Here is a 25,206-nt window from a genome sequence, read left to right as displayed (position 1 = left end):
TAGTCTACAGTCTACACAATGGAACCTTTTGTGAAAATGTTTTTGCTCGTTAATTTATTTTACGGTAATTTAATAAATTTATTAAATTCAATTTAATTATTAAAGCGTGATTAAGTGAATAACGTTTTTGTAGATCATTTACTACTACGATTTTAAATAATGAAGTGTTTTGAATCCATTTTGATCATGAACTATGTATTACAAGTAAGATGCAGCATGTACACAGATCCGGTATGGTCTAGTGGCTAGGATACCTGGCTCTCACCCAGGAGGCTCGGGTTCGATTCCCGGTACCGGAATTTTTTTTTTTCAAATTTATTTCAGCTTAATTAAACCTTAACAAAATCGACATCACTTTTATCAACAGTAAGCTTCATCTTCATCTATCAAGTTTCCGTCGACGAAAAGCTGATGAACAACTCCCTGTTTTCGATCGACAGACGTGGCTCTGATTGCAGCCTTTAAATTTTCAAACTCGAAACTCATTTCACTTCCTTCATCTATAAAAATATTCTCAGTTTCGACGTAGTGGCCATTTACCCATACGTTTAAAGTTTGTTTTTCTGGAAAAAGTAAAACATCAATGTAATTTTATTTAGGGCATAACATCGCAATCTTAAGCCTGTATTTTTAGTGCAAAGTTTAATTTTAAAATGAAGTGGATTTTTTAAATTAATTTTTTCTTAGTCCTATATTTAATGAATTAATTAAATTTACGTTAGATAACATATACTTTTTTCTGCAGTATATACACTGTGTTTAAAATCTTACCGAAAACTACTCTGTATCGCTTCCCTTGTGCTAAAACTGCCCACGACCTTGTAGTTTGCGATTGTTTTTCCGTGAATTTTTCTAGAGGTTTTCCGTCGACTAAAAGACTGTAAGCAAAAGCGAAGTGGGGTAGTGGATCGACACGCAACTCGCATTTTGCACCTTGTTTGCCCAACGTAAACTTTTCTTCACCAACTAGTTTAAACATCCAGTCGCGTCTCAAGATTTCCTGCATTTTTTTTTATTACGATCACTCTTTTTTACAATTTTATTTACCTTGCCGTCCACTCTAATTACTCTTTTTCCAGTGGTCCCCCCGTGCTCAAATTCCACGGTATGCACTCCATCGAGAAGAGGAACGCTCCAGAAAGCCACCAAATCCGAACGATCTTGCGAACTACCCTTACTAACGAGATTTCCACTCAGTGCCATAATTTCACTGATGGGAAACTTATGGGAAAGACCTTGACATTACCGATGCATCATGTATGAATAATTTAATACCACTATTGGAACATTTTTCCGCTATGCTCGACAATGTTTGTATTCTGCGACGATCCGGAATTCTCACCCTTATGAAAGAGGGTCGACGGCTGCAAGTTTTGACAAAGTCGCTTTATTTTATTCGTGATCGATAAATTGTGCGTTCGGAGCTTCGAACGTTTTGGACGTTTGCCATCAATGTTATTTAAGAACGGCGGGTTGCTGTTTATTCACCTTTTTAATTCACTTATTACTCTACAAATTTCTTTCTAAAATATATATATAAGCAGATAGTTTTTGATGTGTTGAAAGACAGCGAGCAATTGGGAGTATACAAAAAAAAATACAAAAACAAAAAAATAAAGTGTTTATTAAAAAATTCACATATCATAAGCTGGAAGAAGGATTCCGACACACTCCCCAAACCCTATATTATATCCATCTCCTTCGCACATTCCTTTAATGGTAACTGTGTCTCCGTCTTGCAAAAATTTTCTCTGACTACCGTCCAACATGGTTATAGGTTTAGTTCCTTTCCACGACAACTCAAGAAGAGAACCAAACGAATCGGAGGCCTGCAAAAAAAAGTAAATTCTCGTTTTGACAGCTTCTCGTATTACCTCTCCACTTATAGTTCCACTCGCCACCAGATCCCCCGCTTTTACATTGCACCCAGTGATAGTGTGATGGGCTAGCTGTTGTTTAGCTGTCCAGTATAGATTTTTGTAGTTTGATCGACACACGGTTGTTGACACATTCATTCCTTTCGCTACAAATTCACCATCAAAATTGACCACACTTCATAATCAGAACTTACGCGTGATGTCCACTTGTAAATTAATATCAAAATTAAATTTATCGTCATGTTTCAAATACGAAAAAGGTTCTGGTTCCTGTCGGTAGTTGTCTACCTTGAATGGTTCAAGCGCTAACGTCGTCACAACCCACGGGGATATAGTAGTCCCCAAATTTTTGGCGGTAAAAGGACCCAATGGGATGTATTCCCACTTCTGGATATCTCTTGCTGAAAAACAGTTATTGCGTCTTCGTAAAAAAGTCGACCCAATTATTTACCACTCCAGTCGTTCATGAGAACCAATCCAAAAATATGATCGTCGGTTTTCTCGATCGGAATGGGGTTTCCTAGCTCGTTGGAGGGTCCTCCGACAAAGAACGCCATTTCTAGCTCAAAATCCATCAGTTTGCATTTACCAAAAATCGGGGGTGCACCTTCAACCGCTAGCGTTTGCCCGTTGGGTCGCCTGATGGGAGTGCCAGTGATAACCACGGAGCTAGCACGACCATGATAAGCAACAGGAAGGTATTTCCTATAATCACAGTTGACGCGACTTTGGTAAGAGTATAGTACCATTATACCAATTAGCCGTCAGTGCATTTTCTTTTCCTCTGAACATCGTTCCGGTGTTGATGGCGTGGTGTATAGACGAGAAAAAGTCTGTGTAGTCTCCAATTTGAGCGGGGAGGTGCATGGTGGCATCATATTGAGATACTAAAGCTCTACAGTTTTTTTTTATGTTTCTGTTTTAGTGGAGGGTTAATTTAGGATTTACCTTGATCGGAGCTCCGAGTCGTTTTGCAGTCGTGGATTGTCAATCGAGAGAAGATTTTGTATTGTTTCTCTAGCTTCTTTCCATGCTGGTTTCGATAAGCTCATAAATTTGTTCAAAGTTGGCTGAAGTAGAGTAATAAGATTTGTTTTGTAAATACAAATTGTATACACTTGTATGTTACCTCTTTGAATACATCCTGGTGGTTTTTGAGTTCGGGACCCGTGAATAAGTGAGCTATTTGTTTCAAATCTAGGATTTGGTCTCCGATTGCAACTCCTACTCTATGGGTAAGCTATAAAAATTAAAATAAATAATACATATCTGATTTGAATTAAACAAAAAAAAAACACGATTTTTAAATCCCAAGATTTTAGTCAAGTCGAAATAGCTGCCAAAAATACTCTTATTTGTCTTAATTTAAGTTGTCATTTTATTTTTTTTCTTTTGTGCCTTAGCTTATTTTGAGGAGCGTCGACGTAGATGAAGGTAAGTGTGTCGGTATACTTAGTCGATTCAAATATTAAATTAAAAAACAAAATAAGTACAACGTTCAGTTTTAGTTACAGAAACAGCATAAAACTAAGAATTTTTTAAAACAGGCTTGTAAAAATGAAAATTGGCTAATTCTAAGTAGGAAGGAATAATTTATTTTTGATTTGTATATTGCACTTATATGTAGAACCAAAATATTTCGGTTTCGGTTTCTTGATGGGTGTTCCCACGATCAATATGAGTTTCTGCAAACACCCTTTTTACCGATATCTTTAACAATGCTAAGTTACGGCAGATGGCACTAACATCGTCAAACGAATCAAAATCATGCGATCCACGAGACAGCAATTTTGTGCATTTGGGTAAAATGAGTTAGTGAAAATATTATCGAACTTACGTCGTCTTTGGTAGAGAAGACACCGTACGGCAAATTTTCTATAGGAAAATCGCAGTATTTTTCGTATCTTATGAAGCACTTCATGTTTGTAGCGTTGGTGAACGTGAATGGCTGGCCGGTGCGTTAGTCAAGGTCTTATTTGCCTTTGCTTATCGCTTTATATAATTTAGAACAAACAGGTTATTTAAAATGCAAAGTGGCAATAACAATCGTGACAAGTCAGATTTTTTAAAATTAATTATTGAATTAATAATTGTCATCGACAAAGAATGAAATTTGTGCACTTGTATATACATCGTTTATTTGATAAATAGTTTACATACAGGTTCTTTACAATCAGAGTTCGATGCTAAGAAGCAACTAATGACCTGGAATTAACACTACAATATCTTTACACTTATTGTAACAGTTAGAGATACATAATACACTTTATCTGGCGTGCGTGCCATCACGACAGTTAAATTATTCATATAAAATGGAAGACTTTGTATTTTGTTGTCATAAATACAACGAACCAACGAATTCATAAATAGCGACCTTTCACTTATCATAACGTTTGAATAAATAATAGATATACAATTTGGCAGTTTCAACAATTTTATACACTTTTCTCTAAATATATATATAAACATCTATAACAATTCCCAAAACTCACTAGAAGTCGTTAAATATTCTCCTCTAATAATTTGTCCGTTATTTCGTATAGGAAAAATAACTGGTGCTTCCCCTAATTTTGTCACTCTCTAGTGCGTTTTGTCCAAAAAATAAACCACAACAAAACAGAAAAAGCACCATCTCACTTACGCTACTGGCAAACGAAAAATTCAAAAGTTTTTTCTATACAACATTATTGCGTCAGCTACACATTTTTTACCATATTAGAAATATACGCTACGCACACTTAGTGTTTTTGGTATTTTCTAATGCATTATTTTACATTTAGGACATATTTAACAATGTTGAATAGTCACATGAAAAACTGATAATGGAGTTGATACATCGAGTAAACTTGAACTGCTATCACAAATTTTAACCACCTGTAAAATTTCCCCTCGGTCAGAGTACACTATGAGCTCTAATCTAAGCTGATATGTCTTTAGTTGATAAAATTGGTTGCTCTTTTCGTGTGTTTATTCATTATCGGAAGTCGCTGAGTGATTTATCGCGCCAGGACAACCGATAAGTGAATAAATTTTTGCAACTGTCGACAACTGCCATTCGTTTTCGATGACAGTAGGGTGTTGACAAGTCTCGACAGTTGACTTTTCCACGGCAGACAACTCTTAGCAACTATGGACAACGTATAGTGTGCTATAAACTTGTCTACTGTAAATTTATCAGAGATTCTTCGACAGCTGTGGGTAAAATCGCTTTAGTGTAAATTTTACCCACAGTCGTACTTGAGAGTTTAAGTTTTTTTGCCTATGACCTAAAATCTAAAATATCAACAAAAATAATCAACATTTTTTTTTTAATTGACTTATGCAATTAAGTCTAATTAAGTGTAATAGGTAATTGACCACTTCGTTAATACTGAACGAACTATAATAAGTGTCAAACAATGGTCTAAACTCGGTATGTTAGTCTACGATAAGATAACCGAACGTGATTTCCAACTAACCAATGACGTAACAATATTTTTCTCTTTGTAATGAATATTAAAAATCACAACTGAACGACTTATTAAATATACGATATGTCAGTATATTCTACCTACCTCTATCGTATAACTCGAGAGAAAATTTTAGTGAAGGTGTAAAACGATTAACCTTTGTGAATGTTATACGATAAACGAAAACAACATTGTCAACAACATCAGAAATTTACAAGTCATGCCCAAGCCGGTCCATCTCAGCCAACAGGAAATCGACGTCGCTTTGAGTTACCGCGGCTGAAGAAATAATATTCCTGAAGAAGTTTGGTCTTCTATCATCCGGCTGATAACCGACCATGAGGGTACCAGCTTGCATCATTCGTGCCTTTAAGATGGGGCACATCTAAAACCACCCGTCAATTAAATCAAATTCTATGTTTTCGATTATTTTACCTTTCCCAGTTCTTTTTCCCTGGTTGCTGAATGCGGCATTTTACGCAGACGGGTTGGAATGTACCAAAAGCTCACGTTGACCATTTCTGGTTCCATGATCAAGTAGAACTTGTCGGGCTGGTCTTTAATGCGTTTGACCATATATTCAGACATTTCCATCAGATGGTCCATGTGTTTCTCGAAGCCCTCGTCTCCCTAAACCGACACAAAAGTCCATTGTGACATACTCTCCCCTAACACTGTTGTAAAGCTGTCGTAAAATGAACATCGCTGGATTTATCGATATATTTGAATTTACAGAATAATTATAACGATTTTGATAAACAAAGCGATGTATTTTGAATGTACGATGGAGCATAAATTTTTAATTGCGTCACTGTTCTTTAAAACGAGCTTTGGCAGGGGCTCGAAGTGTATCCCCAGTGGCGCAATTGGTTAGCGCACGGTACTTATAAGACAGTAGTCGTGAGCGATGCCGGGGTTGTGAGTTCGAGCCTCACCTGGGGAACGTTTTTTTTCGCAAGTTTTTGAGAATCCTTTTAGGGTTTTGAATTTTTACTGAAAAAATTAAGTAACCTTGGCTCTCCACTGCAGCCACAGTTTGAAAATGTCGTTGTGGCGGCCGCACTGGATGACTTTGTCTCCGGTGTCGTATCTGATGTCATAGAGCTTATCTTGCATAAACAGATAATCCGCTGACATCTGGTTACAGCTCATCAGGAGACCCTGAAATTAGACAAAAACTCAACATCAAAATTGTGCGAAAATGTTTAGCTTGAGCTTACGTCCTCTTTGAAGTGGATGGTAGAGCATTGCAAGAGGGCGCCCATGAGCTTATGTGGGTTCCATGTAACCGAATCGGCCCTGAAATGTATTTAGTATTTAATATTTGTAATATACAATCGAACTGACTATGAACTGAATGTCTGATCCTACAAAATTATTATTAGTACGTCGACAATTTTCTTCAATCCGTATTGTAATTTACATACGTTTATCGTTGTGATTTAATGAAATAAACAACGTTTTTTAATTCGCTGTCCGTTACATTTAAATAACGACAAGGACACTGCCTCCATAATTTATTTATATTGCATAACGTAAAAATTAACATGCAAAAATATTTCCAAATAGGTTAATGTGAGTGTAGTTAATAATTGTGCATTGTTTAGAATTTTAACCTTTGTAATGATAATGTTCAATACAGTAGTGTAAAACAGGCTGCTTTGGTAAAATGTCCGAACTCAAATTCACTTTTAGAACTAATCTCCGCATTTTATAAGTATTTTAATATCACACTTCTAATTTAGATTTTTTGATTATGTACTTATTTATTTGCTCTTTCCATTATGTTATATCCAATGCTAATTTCCGATTTTTAAAACTTGCTGTCAATACAAGTTTTTATACGCTAAATTAAGACGAAATGTGATCAGTTTACATTCGTTGTCCGGTATTTCATTTTATACGGCGTTAGAATGTTATACATTATTCTATTCGTGTGACTCGTAAATGTAAAAATAAAACTTGTATGCAAATAACCAGTTAATAATAAAACAAAACAATGAAAAAACGTATTTAAATATGTTAAAGAAGTTGCATGGAAAAGAAAATACATACTACATATGTAAGTACGTATTGTTGATATTTAACACTCAGCTGCGAAGCTGCGATTTCTCTATTTTCCATTTTTTAAATAATTTGCTTTTTTTGGTCTTTGCCTTTTTAAAACAACAAAAACAACTTACGTCTCCCTTGTTACAGCTTTTCTTGTATTGCACCTGTAAAATAACCCTAGTCCCCTTTTCGTCCACATAGTAATTTTGTATTTAATTTTCAGGACTCTTTATGTTATGTAACTTTCCCGCCCTGATGACCTTTCGAAATCAAAACCTGCACGAACCCATACCATAAATCCTCATATATGTAACCATTATAAAATGCCGACTTCGCAGCTATAAATTTCCGCAATAACAATAACGCCTCTAAACCCTAAACCCTCTTACGTCATCTTTATAACACCTGAATTTATTAAACTTTATAACTCCGCCTCGGAACGCCTGCGACCTCGACTTTAATTGCACAATCATTAATCACGCCTCTAACTCCGAAACTGAAAGCTCTCCCATTATTTAACCTCTCCGAAACAGAGCTTTCGCGCTGTATCACAATAATGCAGAAAGTTTCTAAAGCAGATTTTTTATTAATCAATTTACTTTAATGTTGTTGCGAGCTCGCAGAAATTAATTTCGAAAAAAGTCGGACGCCAACTGTTCGCTCTGCTTTAATAAAAAGCGGACCCTTAAAGAGCAAAAGCTTGTCAGGATTTAGGAGTGAATGTAATCCTTGATTACATGAGAATCTTCCAGATGCGGCGCTTAAAACAATGGATAATAGACTTTATTGGTTCGTAGTGGAATTTCGGGGCGTCATTCAGATATTAGTTAGTGGAGAAAATTGTGCGATAGTGTTTATTTAAGTCAATTTACTTGTTTCACCCTCGAGTGCTACCGACACTTTGATAGAGGAGAAGAGTGTTTTTAAACCTATAAGCAGTTCTGATGCAAATTGAGACGCACTTTAGGGCTTATCAGCGGTTTATGTGAGGGGTTTTATCGATTTTATAGAGAGGGGTCTATGGCAAACATTAGGAGCAGCGAATATTTTCCCAGGTAATAAGTAGTCTTTATTTTATTAAATGGTTACAATGTGGAAACTACGCTGCATAAATGTCTACCACAAATCGTAAACCGAATCAATCTAAGATGAAGTCGAGTGTTGTTTTTTAGAGTTATTAAAAGTAATTTTGCATTTTATCTTGTTACTTACCGTTCAACCCCACTAAGCCTGGGATGACGATACTTCTTCGACAGCAGTAGACCTCCGCCCCAAGCGGCCTGAAAATCAAACATTAACAAGGAAACATCATCGAAAACAGCTTTTCCGTACGTCGACGTGTAACCACATTCCATATTTCTCACAGATGTCTGCGATTTCGTTGATCGGATCGAAAGCCCCCAACACCGTCGTTCCGGAAGTGCAACAAACGAAGAAGGGTATGTGACCCTTAGCTTTTCTATCAAGGATCAGACGTTCCAGTTCTGATGGAATCATGCGACCGTGAATGTCCGAAGGCACCATTAAACAATTGTCGGTACCTAAACCGCAAATTGAGGCGCAGGATTTTACGGAGTAGTGGCTCTGAAAGAGAAAAGCATCGATCAACGGGGGATGATGTGTACAGACAGATTCTAGCATTCTAGCTTGTAATATACAAAAAATGTGACCTTTATTTACTCTCTCTGCTTTTTTAACTTCTATTGTTTTTTTTTTTTTTAATCAGGTGGCACTTACCTGGTCTGAAGTGAACATGACAAGTTGGCCCTGTATAGTGGCTATACCTTTTTCTTTATAATTAGGGAACATCTTGTGGCGTGCTGCCAGGAAGGCGTACAGATTCGATATTGAACCGCCTGGAAATGAGATTTCTCTTTAACATAAATTAAGTCTGCGGAAAGTTTAAAGCTGCCAAATAGCCATATCAAATTTCTGACGAAAATTAACGTTGATACGACGGTAAATTACGGCTCCTCATATATAAAGTGGCGCCATCTGCTAACCGAATTAATTCGCCCAATTTAAATTACAAATTTTGTTACTTATTGACGTTGGAATTAGCAGATTTGCATGTTTATGCTTTTAATCTAGTGCAAACGAATGGATTTAGACGAACTAATTTAAGGGCTCGTTTTACATCTGTACGAGGAACAAGTATGTTTTACGAGAAATAGGACTGTTCTAAAATTGACTAGTATTTAGTCGGAACTTCTCACCTGGTGCTAAAATAGAGTCTCCGTTTACCCAGTTTGGTCCAATAATTTCTCGCATGTGTGTCATGACGACGTTCTCCATGAGGATGAAAACAGGTGCAATTTCGTATGTGAACATGTTAGTGTTTGCTGTGGCTGTCAACCACTCTCCAGCCATCGAGATTATGTCCAGTCCACAAGAAAGTTGGTTGAAAAATCTTGCATGTCCTGAAAAATGTGTGTTCAGTTGATACAAAACCACGTGGTTTATCTTTATAATGATTTTTTTACAGCTTTATTTAAGTAACTAAGAACCATGTTTCTTGAATCGGCTACTCCCCAAATAACATTTATGGTGGCTTGTTTGTAGGGGTTCAAAATCTTCAAAGGCTTATCTGTACAAATAGGTGGAATAATTTATTTTTATAAAACGAATTATATTCTTAATTCACTTTTGATTTTTCAGAAAGATGTTATAAAGATATTTTTTCCAATTTCTACTAATACAATGCCCATTTTGTATGTGAAATCTCGCTATTAAAACAAAAGTTTAATCGAAAGGACGAATAAAATGTTTATAGCAACACTTTATTCACACTGTCATTGACAACACGAATAAAGTAAAAAACTAAAAATTCGCACTACCACTGAAATTTTCGTTGTTATGGATGTGTGGATATTCAACTAAAATTTACAACGCTTGATAGTCCACCTCCTGTAAAGCAATCCTAATGAAAGTCCAGGAGCATCGTTTGAATTTGACTGTGACAAAAGTACAGGCAGGTTAGGCAATTTACCTTTTTCAAATGTTCATCATATTAGTAGTAGTACAATTAATATTTATGTATATGGATTACCTAAACAATAAATTTTTTGAAAAATTTTGCGAAATTGGAAAAAATCTTGTATGATACACGTGAATAAACGAATTTTATCCACTCAAAAACATTATCACACTCAGCTTCGCCTCGTGTGCTAAACTGTTTTTTCGTTGGATAAAATTGACTTTTATTCACTTATACCATAAATAGCTATTTTGCCATCCAGTAGGATCTTTATTTAATCTTACATATCTTAAATTGATCTTCGTATATAAAAAAAACCCTTATGTTAATACATAGTGCCAAAAGTGCGTGTTAATTGATAACATTGTAATTTTGTACTTATGTTGCAACTTCCAAAAAATTTGTTTTGCGCTCCACAGTCCCGTGTTGGTGACTCTTTGATCCCCGGATTAACCCTAATCCAATAGGTCACGTGTCGCCGCTGAGGGTGTGCATCAGCCGCAAATAATGTCTTTGTTTCAAGTCCACCGACATTCAATTATTCTGAGCAATAGCCCGAAATAATAGCGGATTGATGATCAGATCCCAGAGTACACAACGATTTCGGATAAATAAAAAACTAGATTTTTATTTTATCGGAATATGCTTACTCTATCTCGTAAACACTGAACACATGTTCATTAACAACATATGTAGGTACTCGTCGCTTAATTGGTTGCCACTTTGTTTTAATTAATTATCACTTTACGTAATGCTGCAACGCATTTGTGACGAAGAAAATTCTTGGAGTGGTAACGTAACAATTTGCGGAGGAATGCGTTCTGGAACTATTAAATATCACATTCTTGGGCATTTTGGGTAGACTGACAGGGGTGGTTTTAATCCGGCGTGGGACAGTGACTAGGGCACGGATAAAGCCGGGGGCGCTTTGAGTGCCCTTAATTACAGCACTCTGACGGGGTGCAAACTTCGGTGTTTATATTGAAGGGTGCACGGTGTAGGGCTCTAGCTGCGAGGTACGTTCATCACAGCAAAATTAGCGGCAACAATAAAACCACATGAGGCGGGGTTTCCGGGTGATGGTGCAGACGCCGAATCAGTTGTGTAAAGTTACATTGTCGCTTTTAAAGAAGACCAAATTTTTACTAGACCACAAACCACAAGACATCAGTTGGTCTAATTGAGGCATGCGGAAATTTGTTGCTTAAAAAACTCTGAAATCTGTACCGACGCAAAACGTGTGTCGTAGACCTGCTGCTACACCCCTTCGCACGTCTGTCGGGTGTTATTTTCCAAGCCGATGGACATGATTCCTGCTGCATTCAGACAGAGATTAGTGCAGCAGGAGCACGACTCCTGCCATTCGGCTTTCCCTTTTCTTTCGGAGGATAATACCCTCATTACCCCGCTAACTCCACTTTGTTGTAATTTAAAGAAAACATGTTTAATCAATTCGCGGAGTTAGTATTTTCAAAGAATGTCAGATACGGGCTAGGATGAACCCTGGCGATAAGAACAACAAAAGCCGCTTCAACAAAAGTAATGCGACCTTCATATACGTGTCAAAAGCATCTGTTTGCTTTGCTGTATCTTGACATCCTGGATGTGTATAGTACGGAATTGAATGGAGACGGGCTTTAGGGCAATAGTTCTGACAGAAGGGGACGTTTGCAATCCTGCGCTTACAAGGCTTAACGTGCCATCCGTTTTCCACCGTCGGGACCTAATTCATGTCTTGCCGTATGGATGTGGACGTTTATCGTCGGGCCGGAAATTTGGAAGAGATTGAAAAGTGCAACTTTTAAAGTCTTTTCTGAAGATTTGTTTTCAGTTTTTTATTACTATTTTTTTAAGTCCGTGTTTGTCTTTTGTTAAGAAACATGTTCGAATACACTTGTAACGAAAGACCCACTGTGTGTTATCAGTATCGCAAATACGTCTTTGGTTAATACTTTTTAAAAACTTCAAATTTAAATGTATTTATGTATAACTTTAAATACACAGTGCGTTTGTAATAACTCAGACTTGAGTTAAAAAAAGTAAACGGTTTATAGCTGTCATTCGAAAAGTAAAACGTTTTAGGATGAAAAAAATACTGTATTTCAATAAATTAAAAGATTGGATGTGGTTGAAAAATGCAATAAAAAAAAACGTTTTCGGCAGTGCCTCTCACACTGCCGTGACCAGGATTCGAACCTGGGTTACTACGGCCACAACGTAGGGTCCTAACCACTAGACGATCACGGCTGTCGAAAACGTCGATCGTAAGTTGGCTAGTACTGATATTATTATTGCTATTGCGTACGTACGAGGACGTACTGAATCACTCGTGAATTTTCCTTAGTGTAAAAAAAGCGACATTCCTTTTAGTCAAAATTATCTTTTTGATAAGAACTGTTTGAAAACACGGTAGCTACTCACAATCCGCACCGGGACCAACATTACCATAAAAAAAGTTATCGGCTCTGATTTGTGGCGGGCCCCTCATGAGGGCTTAGCGCCCCTTGTGTAAATTAATTCATATTCTCACCACAATCTGCTCTGGGGTAGATAACGAATTATCATTGAATTACAAGTTTCTAAGAGCAAACAAAGATTTCATCAAACATCGACCGCGCCTCGGTATCGAGTATCCTCAGAGGCACGCGTCCTGCCTTCTGCAGCCCATTGTCCTTTGATTACAGTCCTCGCGCCTCAAAACAACCCTGATTGCATTCAATTTGGGACCCTCGAGCTACACCACGACATTTCCTTTCGATAAAGACGCGAATTTATTGCTACACATGTGGGTCATTACTGGGAGAGCGGGCGGAGTGCATATTAAAAAAAATAATAATAAAGGGTCAGTTTTTTATCTGACTAAAAAAGACTTCAATTTTGTTTTAATCACTTTTGCAAGAAACAATAATAAAAGACTACGATATTTAAAACGAAAAAATCAAGTTTATAATTGACGTGACTTAAAACACTGAGGTTGGCAACAGTTGCTTGTAGTCGCTGTAAGCTTATAAACGTTGCAACAGATTATTACTTAAATAAGCAACAGACTAACATGCAACAAACAAAAAATCACTGAAAAAAGTTCTCTATCTCCTGGTGAACTGCGAGCGAGTCACTACTAGGTGCCCGAAAAATTATCAAACCAAATAGGTATGTCACCCGTCAAAATTACGCATAGCCTTGAATAACGTCAAAACACGACATATATTTAATTTACTCGTAGCATTTCTGCATAACAGAGTAACACATGTTTTTCATTCGCTTAAAACTGCAACCAATTTAGGTTCTAGAAAATGACTAAAATCCCTCACAACTCCACACATGCATTTCTCCTACCTGTTTTGACCTGATACTTGAGAGTAGTGGCGCAATCGTGGATGAGCTGCTGTAATGATACCCCCTTATCAGGAATCTTGAGGTCAAGCAGCTTCTGCATTTCCTCAGGATGGTGGAAATCCAAGATTTTTTCATTGCGGTCGTTGGTCGCTCGTACAAAATCCAGAAGGATTTCGATGAGTTTCTGCAGGAAGTCGTTGGTTGTCGAAACACTCTGAGTTTTATATGGGAGAATGTCTGCAAAAATAAATGGAGAGATTGGCGAGCATTGATATGCAAAGTCGGTTTGTGTGTCGTTGAATGGACTGATTAGAACGAACTGGTGTTGGGTGCGGCGAACCGGATAGACTGAGTTTCGCAAAGAAAAGGCCTTTTCTTGATTAAAAAGAGTTTTAAAAGAAAAAGCAACTGTGGCATATTTGTCTTATTTAAGTTTAACGAGACACGATGAAAAAAAAGTCTTCACCGTGACAATGTTTGCACATTGCCGTGACCAGGATTCGAACCTGGGTTACTACGGCCACAACGTAGGGTCCTAACCACTAGACGATCACGGCTATCGAAGACGTTGAGCGTAGTCGAGTAACTATAACTACCATTACACGGAAGTCTCAAAATGAACATTTTTTTCGATCGTTTTTTAATGATTTTTGCGTATTATACGCAATTAATTTCGAGAATTTAAATTTTTTAAATACATTGTAGACAAACATTTTTTGCCAAAATGGCCATAACGAAAACCGATTTTATTTACATTCTTGTATTTAGAGAGAAAATTAAATTAAAACGAAAAAACACAAAGACCCAAATAATATTAGAGTAAATTTACCAACCATTAAACGGCAAAAGGAACTAGTGAAAAATGACGTCCTAATTTTGAAGACGCCACCAAAAACTTTTTGTATTGTATTGTGAAAATACATTTCCCGTGAGAAATCGTTTCAAATATACGAAACAACAAATGCGTTATTCGAAAACTTCCTCCGGCACCAACTGCGTCCCACGTTCAAACTTAGATTGTTTAAGAACTGCTGACCCACTCCTCGTCCAACTTTAGAAAGTAAATTAAGCTTGAATACGCCTTCTTCAATATCAATTTCTTCGCCATCGTCTTCAGCAGCCGTGATCGTCTAGTGGTTAGGACCCTACGTTGTGGCCGTAGTAACCCAGGTTCGAATCCTGGTCACGGCAGACGATTTTTTTTTTAAATACAGCAAAACTTCGAAATTCGAGCGGAATTTGCGGCGACATTACATAACCGAAGGCTGAAATTCCAGCAGTATTGATTTTGGTGGCTTTCACCACCCACGGGAGCAGATGGCGCCAATGGCGGAGACGTATTCCGCGCTTGAAAAATATTTTTGTTTGGAATCGGAAACGAACCCGGATTTTTGTTACGTGGATATGCGAAATAGGTGGAGGAAATTTCCTGTTCGAGATAAGCTGGTTTTTTATGGTTTATTGTGTGGCGGGGATTAGGGGTTGTTATCTGGAAGAGACGTTGATGACTTTGGGGTGGAGATTTTGGGATAACGTGTCATCGAAATGAAATAGTGTAGCAAAAAGTGCGCATAATTAGATGTAAATGTAGTTGGAACGTTGTGGGCTGGCAAGGGGATACTTAGGGCAGCGAAGAACTTGCGAATTTATTAAAGACGTTTTTTATGACTTTAGATTTGTGGCTTACTTTTTTTAAGTGTTTTTGTTTTTGTTCTCTGCTGTTGTGTATTTTAGGTAGGTACTTCGTTAGAGATTTTGTTTTTAAATTATTTTTGTGGCAAAGTCTTAATTTTCAGCATTAATTTTGTTGCGTTTTGTTTTATTATTATAATTTTTCTTTGTATGTTTCTATGGTACAGTGTTTTACAATTTACTTCCAACGCTACATTTATATACCTTTTCCAAATGTACACACGCGAACTAAACAACCGAAGACGCACTTTCTACTATCCAGACATCTAATTTCGATTTTTCTTCCTAACAATACCCCCTCAATCGCCCAGTTTTTTTCACCACATCACTCCTCCACAATCTGTTGGCTATTTGTTTGGATAATTGTACGAAAGCCACTACAATTTTTCAAGCGTAATCCCACTTCCCCAGTTTATTTAGTGTGGAATTACCGGTATTAAACTTGTCTCTTGCGGTAACACGAAAAGACTCCCTCGAGATTCGGATTGTTGCGGAAAACCTCATTAATAACACTATCAATAGTAAAAGCAAACTCACGAAAAAATCGGTCGAAAAATTGATTGATGAGACATAGCTGCGTATAGAATCTCTTAGAACACCTTAGATTAGAAAGCTCGAACTCAACGTCTGCCCTCCTTGAATAATGCAAAAAATATTTCCGAGGCACAAGTGCACATTGTTGCACATAGCTGAAATTTATAAGCGCTGAAAAAGGGCCCATGGGACTTTTAATTAAAGCTAAACTTCCCTCTATGGTTTGCATTCTTGCTGCAGATGGGGGCGCGACGCATGGGCGGCTCGTTAGACAGGCAAATCGGCGCGACTAATCCCAGTCACTCTTACAAGTCTTACAAAAATTATTCCGTTTGTTTGTAACAACACACCATTTCCTGTTATAGATGTGATTGTCTAAAAGTGAATTTTAATACTCTGCTTCTATGAGAGTTGTTCTGAACATTACTCGGAATGAAAAATTTACTATTTTTATTTTTGTAAAACTAAAATTAACGCTTTTTCCGCCACCACTGGCCTCCGGTCGAGTTTTCGCAATATTCTACCCCTCTTCGGCGAACAGATGTTACCGGATTCGATCCCCAGTCAGTCAGGCTTGATCTGAAAAGACCGGGAATGTCGGGAATTGAAAATTATTCACTGTCTTGCTAGTAATTGAAATACCTCGTGTCTGTTTGCTTATTGTAAATTTGATTTATGTCCAGTGATTGTACGACTATTCCGGAGTGACGCTATTGTGAGCTGGAATGCTGAATAAAAATTGTGTGGGTTTAGAGGAAAGCCCTAGAGTGTTCTTAAAGCTCCCGGAAGACGCCCTCGTGGTGGATTTAGTCTTTTACGGCCCCTCTTAATAGCCCATCAGTCAAATGCCTCTATCCGGGACTTAATCTCTGTACTGTTTTATTGATAAATTAACTGTCAATGTATCGGATGGAATATGGTTTGGGAGATAGGACGTGGTCCTGTATAAGCAGGATAGTGACAAATCTTCGTAAACTTGGATGGTGTGCAAACAGTTTCGGAATACATTTAGATCGCTTTAAGATATGTACATCGAAAAATAACGCTTGATTTCATAGAAATTCGATAAAAAATATTTTATGATTTTCGAGGTGACATCATCAATTTTCTAGATAGGGTGGATAAAATACAATTCTTTGTTTGAGTTCTTTTAGCAACGACCAAAGTCATAAAATTCGAAGAGTGGAAAATAATCGTTTTGATGATTACACCGTAATATAATTGGCGTTTTTGTAAACGTTATCACATTTTGAAAATGAACGAAAAATAATGTAGTGGTTTCATTAAAAAAAAAAAAAAATGAGTGTTAAATACAAACTTGAAAATTCAGTTCCAAGTATGTTCAAACATTGTCATGTAAGAACACTCACAACTGCAATTTCGTCCGATCGTCTTTTTCTCCCTTTTTTGATTCCCACCTCGTAAAACCAAAAAAACCGTCGTTATTATTTCTCGAAAGGTCACATCCTATCGGAAAACTAATTTTCCGGCTTTCCTCACCCACCATTCCACCCGGTTGTTACCCATCTCCACCACGTTCGAGCTTAACGAGTTTTGAGCTTATCGCCATTCCGCGATACCCGTAGCTTAATGACTTCCCAAACCAAACGTTTTCGTTGCATTTATTCCTCCGCTAACACAAAAGGTTAAAAAGCACCCGTATTAAAATCCATCGTCAGATTGCCATCACCGAGACCTTTTCCCATCGCTTCCAGCTCGCCGACTCCATTCTCTCAAACATCCGAGTAGGATTTTCATCTTGATGAGAGAAAGTCATCGAGCTTTTGTTTTGACCCGAAGCGACGACACCTGCTGCACGAGGCCAAAACCGAAATTGTGTAATCCCATCTGGATCAGTGTAAATAAACAGGAACGGGGACGTGAGCACAGGTGCAATCAGACCGCACTTTATCCTTTAATTGATGTTTAAACCGTCTAATTAATCATTTATGCACCCTGGAAGCGACACACGACAAGGGACCCGACTCTGCAGAGAGCGCTAGACAATATGCTCGCAGGGGTGGGCGACTGTTCGCAAATAAGGGCGCTAACGCCAAATATATACACTGGGGGGTTGTGATAAGCAAGAATTAATTTAAATTCGTTTACTTTTAGCTGTGGCGTTAATGGAATTTTTGCGTTTGCACGGAAGGACGAAAGCGACGGAAGAAGTCTAGTTGTAACTACTCGTATTAAAAAATTCGCCTAATTAAACTATTAATTACTTTTGGAAGAATCGAAAACTCTGTTGTTTAACTACCGACAACCGGTTTTTACTAACGTTTGTAACATAAACACCACTAGTAATTCCATAAGTTTTAGTTGGAGATTTGTTGAAAATTTCTTGACGACCCCACAAAGTCCACAGAAAATACAGATGGAAAATGTTTTAAGTCTGCTTTTTAAAACGTTTTTTCTCAAGCGTAACAACTCAAGAAGAGAGAAAAAATACTCCTTCAGATAAGTAAAAACCTTTCTGATTAACTGCTATTTTTACAAAACCAGCAACCCAGCCCGACTTTGCACGGGATTATTTGTCTGGTGAAACGATGTTGTATATGTGTATTATTTAATTTATTTCAATTACCCGAAAAATATAAAGAGTTTTTATTACAAAACCTTCATAAAATGTACACACAAACCTTTCTCGTGAATCTATTTTAATCTACAGGTGAAAACCATATGAAAATCCGTACAGTAGTTTTTGTGATTATCGCGTTTAGACAGACAGATAAACAGACAGACAAACTAAGATTTTGTAGTGATTTGAGTGCTAAAAATTTTCCGGACTTTCAGTGGTCCAGTCTGACACTGAAACAACGTGGAGATTCTTTTATTAACTTAATACAAAGTACACAGGGAAAATAATAGTTCAACTCGTCGCAATTTTTATAAATGTCTTAAATAAACGGCCGTTTCGATGTCCTACTTCGACCATTGTATGTATATAAAATAAATGATACGCCAGAAAATAAACCTTAATAATTAAGTATTACTAATTTACAAAATTATTTTGTATAACCTACCGATGCAAATAAAATTGAGAAATGTTTCTTAAATATGTATTACAAAATTCATGGGTTAAAAAAAATAAGTGGCGCCTCATTCACGCGTCAGTCATCAAAGTAAAAGTGATGTGTTGTAGTGTTGGCACAGCTGAATATCAAAATTAGTTGGACAAACAATTAAAACTGTTGGTTATTTTTGTTTGTCGTTAAATTTGAACTAAATTTGTTTTCGTGCCTTTCTTTTAATGACCGAAAAGCATTTTAGTGGTGGACAGTGCAGCAGGTGTTTTTATTTGCGAAAAACTTAAAACAAAACTGGTCGAAAGTTGTTTCGGCAGAACTTCCTTCGTTCCTGAAGTACAATGAAATATCCAGCATTTTTCAGTTTGAGTTTTTCTTTACACAATTTTGTGATGACGTCATCAACCTTTTTGCGAGGACACGTATATCAACTTGGATTGGTGCAGTATAATACTAAAAATAACAGTACTGTATTCCTAAAATTTTCTGAGAAAATGGAATGAGCCGCTCCTGATTTAATCAATAAAATAAATTGTCTCATTCATTAATTTTTTTGAGCCACCTGTTTAAGCAAATCTACAAATACGAATGCAATGATAAATCACAAGTCAAAACTCATCATATTTTGTACTTATTCGGCAAAATTTTGAGATGACATCATCAGTTTTTTGGCGGGAATAAACAGATATGTATATTTTGATTAACAATTTACCATGCTTACAATAACTTTAAAACGTCTGCAAGATTTCAAAGTATTCAGTTTTGCAATTCTTGATTTATTCAATAAAATAAATTGACTGATTTAGTTTTTTTTGAGTGATCCTGTATAAGCAAATCTAATAAATGACGTTCTTAATTTGATCAATAAAAAATTGATCGAAGGCTATACATAGTATAATCCGACAAATCCAGGTCTTTAAAAAAATTATAAATTTGATTTTACGATTTTCGTTTTGTGATAAGCGCTACAAAGTAAAAACCAGATACATACATAATACCCCTTATCCTTCAGCAATAGGTAACAGCAATCTGAAGCACAAGTGTTTATTTATCTTTATACATCGGAAGAATGTCACGTAGCAGTTAGTTTGATTTGAATGAGTTTGTCTTCTTAGAACAGGACTAAAAAGATTGATTAAACCACAATCGCACAAAATGTTCTGAATATTATAATTCTTATTTTATCATTATCACATAAAGACGTGCGTATTCTTCACACTTTCGAGAAAATGACTCGTTCTTAATTTGACCAATAAAAAATTTGTGATGACGTCATCAACATAGTCACAGCATAAAAGAAAAGTAGTCACAGCGTTATACCAATGCAAGAAAAAAGGAAATAATGCTGGCGATCGGACGGCAATGAGCATCACTTCCGCGATGCCCAAGCCTGATAATAACATTCAGAATATTTTGTTCAATTGAGACTTATTAATAATTTTATTCTCTGCTTTGAGGCGATAAACATATTCAAATAAAACAAATGTCTACGTGACATTCTTCCGATGTATAAACATAAACACTTGAAACACTACACGTATTTCTCAGTACAACTATTCCCGTGAGTGCTGTAAATATATTTTACAATGTGCGTACTTGTGCAGAGACGGTTTATAGGAATACCCCTGGGATTAATTTAAGCGAACCCTTTTTGCCTAAATTTAACGGAAAATATATATTTTTTTTTGTTTTAAATTTGGTTATTACAAAAATACGATTTCTTCTTCGACTGACCATTTGTTAACACATATGATCTTGAAATTGTCCAAAATGCAAAACTGGCCACTGAATTTTGTTTGCAGTATCGTTTCTCATTCTTATTTTGCTTTTTTTTATCGTTGAATAAATTATACCGCAGGCTTTTGAAATTATTGCATTTGCATTTACATTTTTTGGATTTGTTTATAGAGGGTGATGCAAAAAAATAATTAATTACTCAATTTATTTTATTGATTAAATCAAGAACTGCAACACCGAACGCCTTGAAATCTTGCAGGCGTTTTGAAGTGATTGCAGACTTGGTAAATTTTTAATCAAGATATGTCTCTTTATCCCCACAAAAATTCGATACGTCATGTCCAAATTTTGCCGATTAAATGCTATTTAAATTGTGCAAAATATGATGAATCTGCACTTGTGATATATCATTACATTAATATTTTTTAAATTTGCATGAATAAATTAATTTATTTTATTGATTGAATCCAGAACGGCTCAGTCCATTTTTCTCAAAATTTTTTTTGGGGGGGGGGGGAATATAATCCGAAGTTGAAATACGTGTTTAAAGTAAAAACTTATTTGAAGCACACCCGTAGCATGTTTCTTTACATTTACTTTAGCATTACATATTTACATATGCTTATTTCAATTATAGGGGTTCTCATAAAAAATATAAAATCTGCAAAATCAAATTTTATAATTTTTGGAAAATGCTGAATATGTTTCATTGTACTTCAGGAGCGAGGGAAGTTCTGTCGAAACAACTTTCGATCAATTTTTTTGTACGTATTTTTGTACCTTGAATTGTAATTTATTTCTATATAAAATGTTCTGATCACAAGTAGTTTATTTTCATGTTCTTTACTGATTCCATAACCACAAAATTTACAAATTTGTATCCTTGTCAACACACAAAAAATAATTTTATAATTTTATTGTTTATTGTACCTACATACTAATTTCGTTGTAAACTTTAAACTAGTAGAATCGAAAATTTTGTTTTTATTTTTCCTAAAACTTCTAACATGTTCAATAAATGTGAACAAGGGTTTATGATTTTTCAGTTTGAAGTTGCAAAAATATTTTTTAAAATCAAAAAAGTCATTACTCTATGTTAAAATACACAAAACGTGAAAATTTGTGTAATGTCAAATTAGTTCAAAATACAAAAACAACTTTTGTCAGACATTTATAAATCCAAATAATTCGATCTTTCAAAACTTCGGATACAATAAAGTGAGTCGTTGTGAAAGATTTGCAATCAGCGCTAAATTAAGATTTTTCTCTAATTTAATCCATCTTTTATTGTTTTTATTTCCAAAATTAGATTAATGAGAAAATTTGGAAAGCTTAACCTGTTTATACCATAATACAAATTTTGTGAATGGAAAATGCTCCTTTTGTTTCGTTTACCTTGATCAAGTTTTTAGTACTTCGTTTGGCAAACGGTAAATCGCGTTTTATTGGAACAAAGGATTTTTTTAATTACAATCGAGATTGCGCAAATCATCATTGGAAAGAAGAACAATAGTTATGTCCACTGTGACCATTTTTTTTATTGGTCGTACGAATACCAATATTTTCTAATTTTCAATATTTTTCAAATACTAAGTATATTAATACTTAACATGGTATACGCAGTTAATTTTAATTTGCGTGCTAATAGGGAAATACTTTGAGAAGAACACACCGGCAAATTTATTAATTTATAACTGTCGAGGCTAGTGGATTTACATAATACTTAGTTAAAAATAGATTTAACTAGTTTTAAGTCATAAAAATGCAAGTATATTTACATCCACCAGTCTTTATAAATTTATCATATAACATTAAATAATGGGTCATAAAGACTAGCAGTTATTGCTATGTATGAAACTGACGCAGCATAATCAAACAACACGAAAACACATAGAATAGATTTAACATCTATCAAGTACTCACGAGAAAGCGGGCTGTAAGTATACCTACCTTAATATACAATTAGAATCAGAAACGTCACAAAAAATTTCAGTAAAATAAAACATGAAAAACTGATAGACCGTAAAAAATAGCAAAAATTACCATCCATCGTCAAAATAATATCCCAGAGGATAATTTTTGAAGAACATCACAAACGATGATTCACACAGTAATAATCACAAAATGTTCAACGGTTAATAAAAAAGCGAGCTTTTCGTTTCTCCAAACGGTCACTATAAATTTACACCGGAAGAACATATTCACTAAATTTGTGACCCACCTGTAGATGTTTCAAGTGAAATATTTAACGTCTCAAACTTCAAAGAACAAAGTATAGACTTTCTGGATTCTACAAGCTTTCGAATATAAAATCATTGCAGCAGACTAAAATCACTGTTGTAGCTAGCCATACTGATTAAACTCGCTGCGTCGTTAATAAGTCAATTGCTAATTACCACAGCGCAGCTGTTTGTTCAATTAAAAAATAAAATATGTAAAAAATTACGAAATTTTACAGTTGAGGAAGAATCAGTGTGAATCTCACTTACCATTGTACTTCAGTGGTCCAACAGCAGCACTGAGTTTGTAGTTTGAAGTGTTGGCCATGGCGAAAGCTGGAGCTTCTGGAAGCTGTACGGCGTCTAAAGCTTGTCCGAAAGCCCGTTCCAAAGGTCACACTAGGTGACCCATTTCGGGAATGGCGCGCGCAATTTTGACGTCAGCGCGTAGGAGGCACGTCTCCCGGGGTGGAGCCTGGAATGAAAGCTCCAGCTTTTTGTGGGGGTGCTGTGTGCTGTCTTGCTATAGATTTTACTTTGACTTTTTTCGGCCGAATTTCCACAGATGTGAAACATGCAGGACGTACGTGGGTTTGGATACCATTAGAGCAAAGGATTACATTATTTTTTTAGGATTAGGTTAAAGATGGAGGAAGGGGTTCGACAGGCGCGGCAGAGCTGACGTTTAGTTTTGGATTTATGGGAGGATAAAGATGTTTTCGGTGTGCTAGCAAGGCTCTAAACATGTTTTGAATAAAAACGGATTTTTAAAGACACCTCGTGCCGTACATTTGAAACACAACGTGGGGAGTTTTGAGAACTAAAATAATTTTTGTTAATTTGTAAATTTTATTACATCCAAAGACGTAAGAAAATGATACTGCTAATAAGGCAGTTCAAAGTGTATGCAGAAGAGACAAAAAATAATGTTGTAACAAAAGTAACTAGAAAGTATACAGAAAATACGATAGGAAAGACAAGAGAATGTAATTTAGATGGCTATAATAACAAAAAAATTTCAAATAGAAAGGCAGGATATTTAATTTTATTATTAACATAAATAATACCTGGTAGCCAGGTTTCAATTTTCATTGCTCATTATTCTGTAAAAACGTGAGAACGTCTTCGCTGAAGAATTAATTTTTGTGATAGAGACCAAAAATACTTTGTGAAATAGAAACCCAGAGTAAAAATATTCTCTAATAAAGTTGCCGCAATATCAGCATAATTTCCTGAGCGTAAGCAAAGGAAGTATTGTCATCGAGTCCGTCGGCCGACTCTTTACATGTACGTTTTCTCGACTTTTCTGTCTGTCTGTCTATCCGTCTATCTGCCGTCACAGACTTTTATTAGACAAAAGTCTCCAATTTTGTATTTATATTAGGAATATTATGTAAAATGCTAACCAAAATTTGTCTAATCATCCCCACCAATAATCTGATGACGTCACTTCAAAATTCTACATAGTAAATGGGTTTGAAATTGTATGAAATAACATAGCCCTACACATGTAGTTTATGATTCCGAATCGAGTTTTTATCCGATAGTCGTACTCATAGAACCAACACACGGCGCGGCGCATCTTTTTCAAAAATTATTTTGTTCCTTTAAAATTATAAAAAGAAAATTTAATCTAGTTAAAATGTATTATACGAAAATGTTGCAAGAAGAGTAGGAAAAAATATTGATTTGTTGTTACAAGAATTTTTGTAAAATAAAGTATATCAATCTGTGGAATTTATTTTGTCTACAATTCCAAAGTAATTTGGGCTCTGTAGTAATTCGTGATAAAACAATCTTAACAAAACTTGCGAAAAATATGTGCAATATTTTATTGCATAACTTCTCTAAATAAATTCTCAGTAGATTACATTTAATTTTCATTCGAAATGAGTTTGTTTGCTTTTGACAGACCAATATGTTCAACTCGCTCATACAAAAATCTCGTTTGCCTCAGGCTGTCATTAATCATGAAAGAATTCCAATAAGTCACCATTTTCTTTGTTCTCAAATGTGATGTTTTCAGAACACCAGAAAAACATACACATACACCAATGGGGTTGAAGAGCTACTGCGCATGTCATATGACCTTCTAGTTTACTCGCTTTGATCAATATTAAAATATTCTGGTCTAAAACGGCCAATGATTTAATACAGTCAAAGAAAAAATTGGTCCCATCTACATCGTATTAGTTATTTTTGATTTGTATTTGCGTTGTGATATGGTGGACAAATGTGACATGCAACTGAGTATAAATGCTATTTTTCTAAAATTCTGTCGACACAATAGGTTTTTATTTTTCT

General features: G+C 35.8%; 3 protein-coding genes and 5 non-coding genes across 8 annotated transcripts; 3 read left to right on the top strand and 5 right to left on the bottom strand.

Moving 5' to 3' along the window:
• The first annotated feature begins 227 nt into the window (after positions 1–227).
• Positions 228–299, top strand: Trnae-cuc (transfer RNA glutamic acid (anticodon CUC)). The gene has a single exon. It is a non-coding gene; the product is annotated as a tRNA-Glu (tRNA).
• Positions 300–330: 31 nt separating this feature from the next.
• Positions 331–1,332, bottom strand: LOC135126032 (fas apoptotic inhibitory molecule 1). Its single transcript, XM_064051823.1, has 3 exons — positions 1,048–1,332; positions 772–1,000; positions 331–563 (listed from the first exon to the last, which is right to left on the bottom strand). The coding sequence occupies exons 1-3, from the start codon at positions 1,201–1,203 to the stop codon at positions 361–363; spliced, it is 588 nt and encodes a 195-aa protein (XP_063907893.1). The 5' UTR covers positions 1,204–1,332; the 3' UTR covers positions 331–360.
• Positions 1,333–1,608: 276 nt separating this feature from the next.
• LOC135126393 (fumarylacetoacetase) lies at positions 1,609–3,860 on the bottom strand. The gene is made up of 8 exons (XM_064052426.1): positions 3,715–3,860; positions 3,007–3,117; positions 2,826–2,947; positions 2,632–2,772; positions 2,329–2,582; positions 2,072–2,278; positions 1,875–2,023; positions 1,609–1,829 (listed from the first exon to the last, which is right to left on the bottom strand). Exons 1-8 carry the CDS (start codon positions 3,796–3,798, stop codon positions 1,635–1,637), a joined length of 1,263 nt encoding a protein of 420 aa, XP_063908496.1. The 5' UTR covers positions 3,799–3,860; the 3' UTR covers positions 1,609–1,634.
• A 138-nt stretch (positions 3,861–3,998) lies between these two features.
• On the bottom strand, positions 3,999–23,290 carry LOC135126392 (glutamate decarboxylase). The gene is made up of 10 exons (XM_064052425.1): positions 23,173–23,290; positions 13,692–13,928; positions 9,595–9,798; positions 9,116–9,234; positions 8,711–8,962; positions 8,591–8,658; positions 6,547–6,625; positions 6,338–6,487; positions 5,762–5,956; positions 3,999–5,711 (listed from the first exon to the last, which is right to left on the bottom strand). The coding sequence occupies exons 1-10, from the start codon at positions 23,228–23,230 to the stop codon at positions 5,538–5,540; spliced, it is 1,536 nt and encodes a 511-aa protein (XP_063908495.1). The 5' UTR covers positions 23,231–23,290; the 3' UTR covers positions 3,999–5,537.
• On the top strand, positions 6,178–6,269 carry Trnai-uau (transfer RNA isoleucine (anticodon UAU)). Its single transcript is given in 2 exon segments — positions 6,178–6,215; positions 6,234–6,269. It is a non-coding gene; the product is annotated as a tRNA-Ile (tRNA).
• Trnah-gug (transfer RNA histidin (anticodon GUG)) lies at positions 12,531–12,602 on the bottom strand. The gene has a single exon. It is a non-coding gene; the product is annotated as a tRNA-His (tRNA).
• On the bottom strand, positions 14,177–14,248 carry Trnah-gug (transfer RNA histidin (anticodon GUG)). Its single transcript has one exon. It is a non-coding gene; the product is annotated as a tRNA-His (tRNA).
• On the top strand, positions 14,811–14,882 carry Trnah-gug (transfer RNA histidin (anticodon GUG)). The gene has a single exon. It is a non-coding gene; the product is annotated as a tRNA-His (tRNA).
• Positions 23,291–25,206: the final 1,916 nt, after the last annotated feature.

Source organism: Zophobas morio, unplaced genomic scaffold (assembly GCF_036711695.1).
Source record: "Zophobas morio isolate AGI-343-1 ecotype UQ-CSIRO unplaced genomic scaffold, CSIRO_AGI_Zmor_V1 ptg000010l, whole genome shotgun sequence".
Lineage (NCBI taxonomy): Eukaryota > Metazoa > Arthropoda > Insecta > Coleoptera > Tenebrionidae > Zophobas > Zophobas morio.
The sequence above is the reverse complement of the archived record's forward strand: the minus strand, read 5'-3'. Positions and strand labels throughout refer to the sequence as shown.

What these genes read in the sequence shown, in the direction of transcription:
- LOC135126393 (XM_064052426.1), bottom strand. Translation starts at nt 3,798, where the DNA reads ATGAAGTGCTTCATAAGATACGAAAAATACTGCGATTTTCCTATAGAA. An exon ending in ACCAGGATGTATTCAAAGAG is followed by an intron (nt 2,948 to 3,006) that starts GTAACATACAAG and finishes ACTCTACTTCAG; the next exon opens with CCAACTTTGAACAAATTTAT. An exon ending in TTTACAAGTGGACATCACGC is followed by an intron (nt 2,024 to 2,071) that starts GTAAGTTCTGAT and finishes GTGAATTTGTAG; the next exon opens with CGAAAGGAATGAATGTGTCA.
- LOC135126392 (XM_064052425.1), bottom strand. Translation starts at nt 23,230, where the DNA reads ATGGCCAACACTTCAAACTACAAACTCAGTGCTGCTGTTGGACCACTG. An exon ending in TGGACCACTGAAGTACAATG is followed by an intron (nt 13,929 to 23,172) that starts GTAAGTGAGATT and finishes TTATTTTTGCAG; the next exon opens with ACATTCTCCCATATAAAACT. An exon ending in GGGAAAAAGAACTGGGAAAG is followed by an intron (nt 5,712 to 5,761) that starts GTAAAATAATCG and finishes GGGTGGTTTTAG; the next exon opens with ATGTGCCCCATCTTAAAGGC.
- LOC135126032 (XM_064051823.1), bottom strand. Translation starts at nt 1,203, where the DNA reads ATGGCACTGAGTGGAAATCTCGTTAGTAAGGGTAGTTCGCAAGATCGT. An exon ending in TAATTAGAGTGGACGGCAAG is followed by an intron (nt 1,001 to 1,047) that starts GTAAATAAAATT and finishes AAAAAAATGCAG; the next exon opens with GAAATCTTGAGACGCGACTG. An exon ending in GCGATACAGAGTAGTTTTCG is followed by an intron (nt 564 to 771) that starts GTAAGATTTTAA and finishes TACTTTTTCCAG; the next exon opens with AAAAACAAACTTTAAACGTA.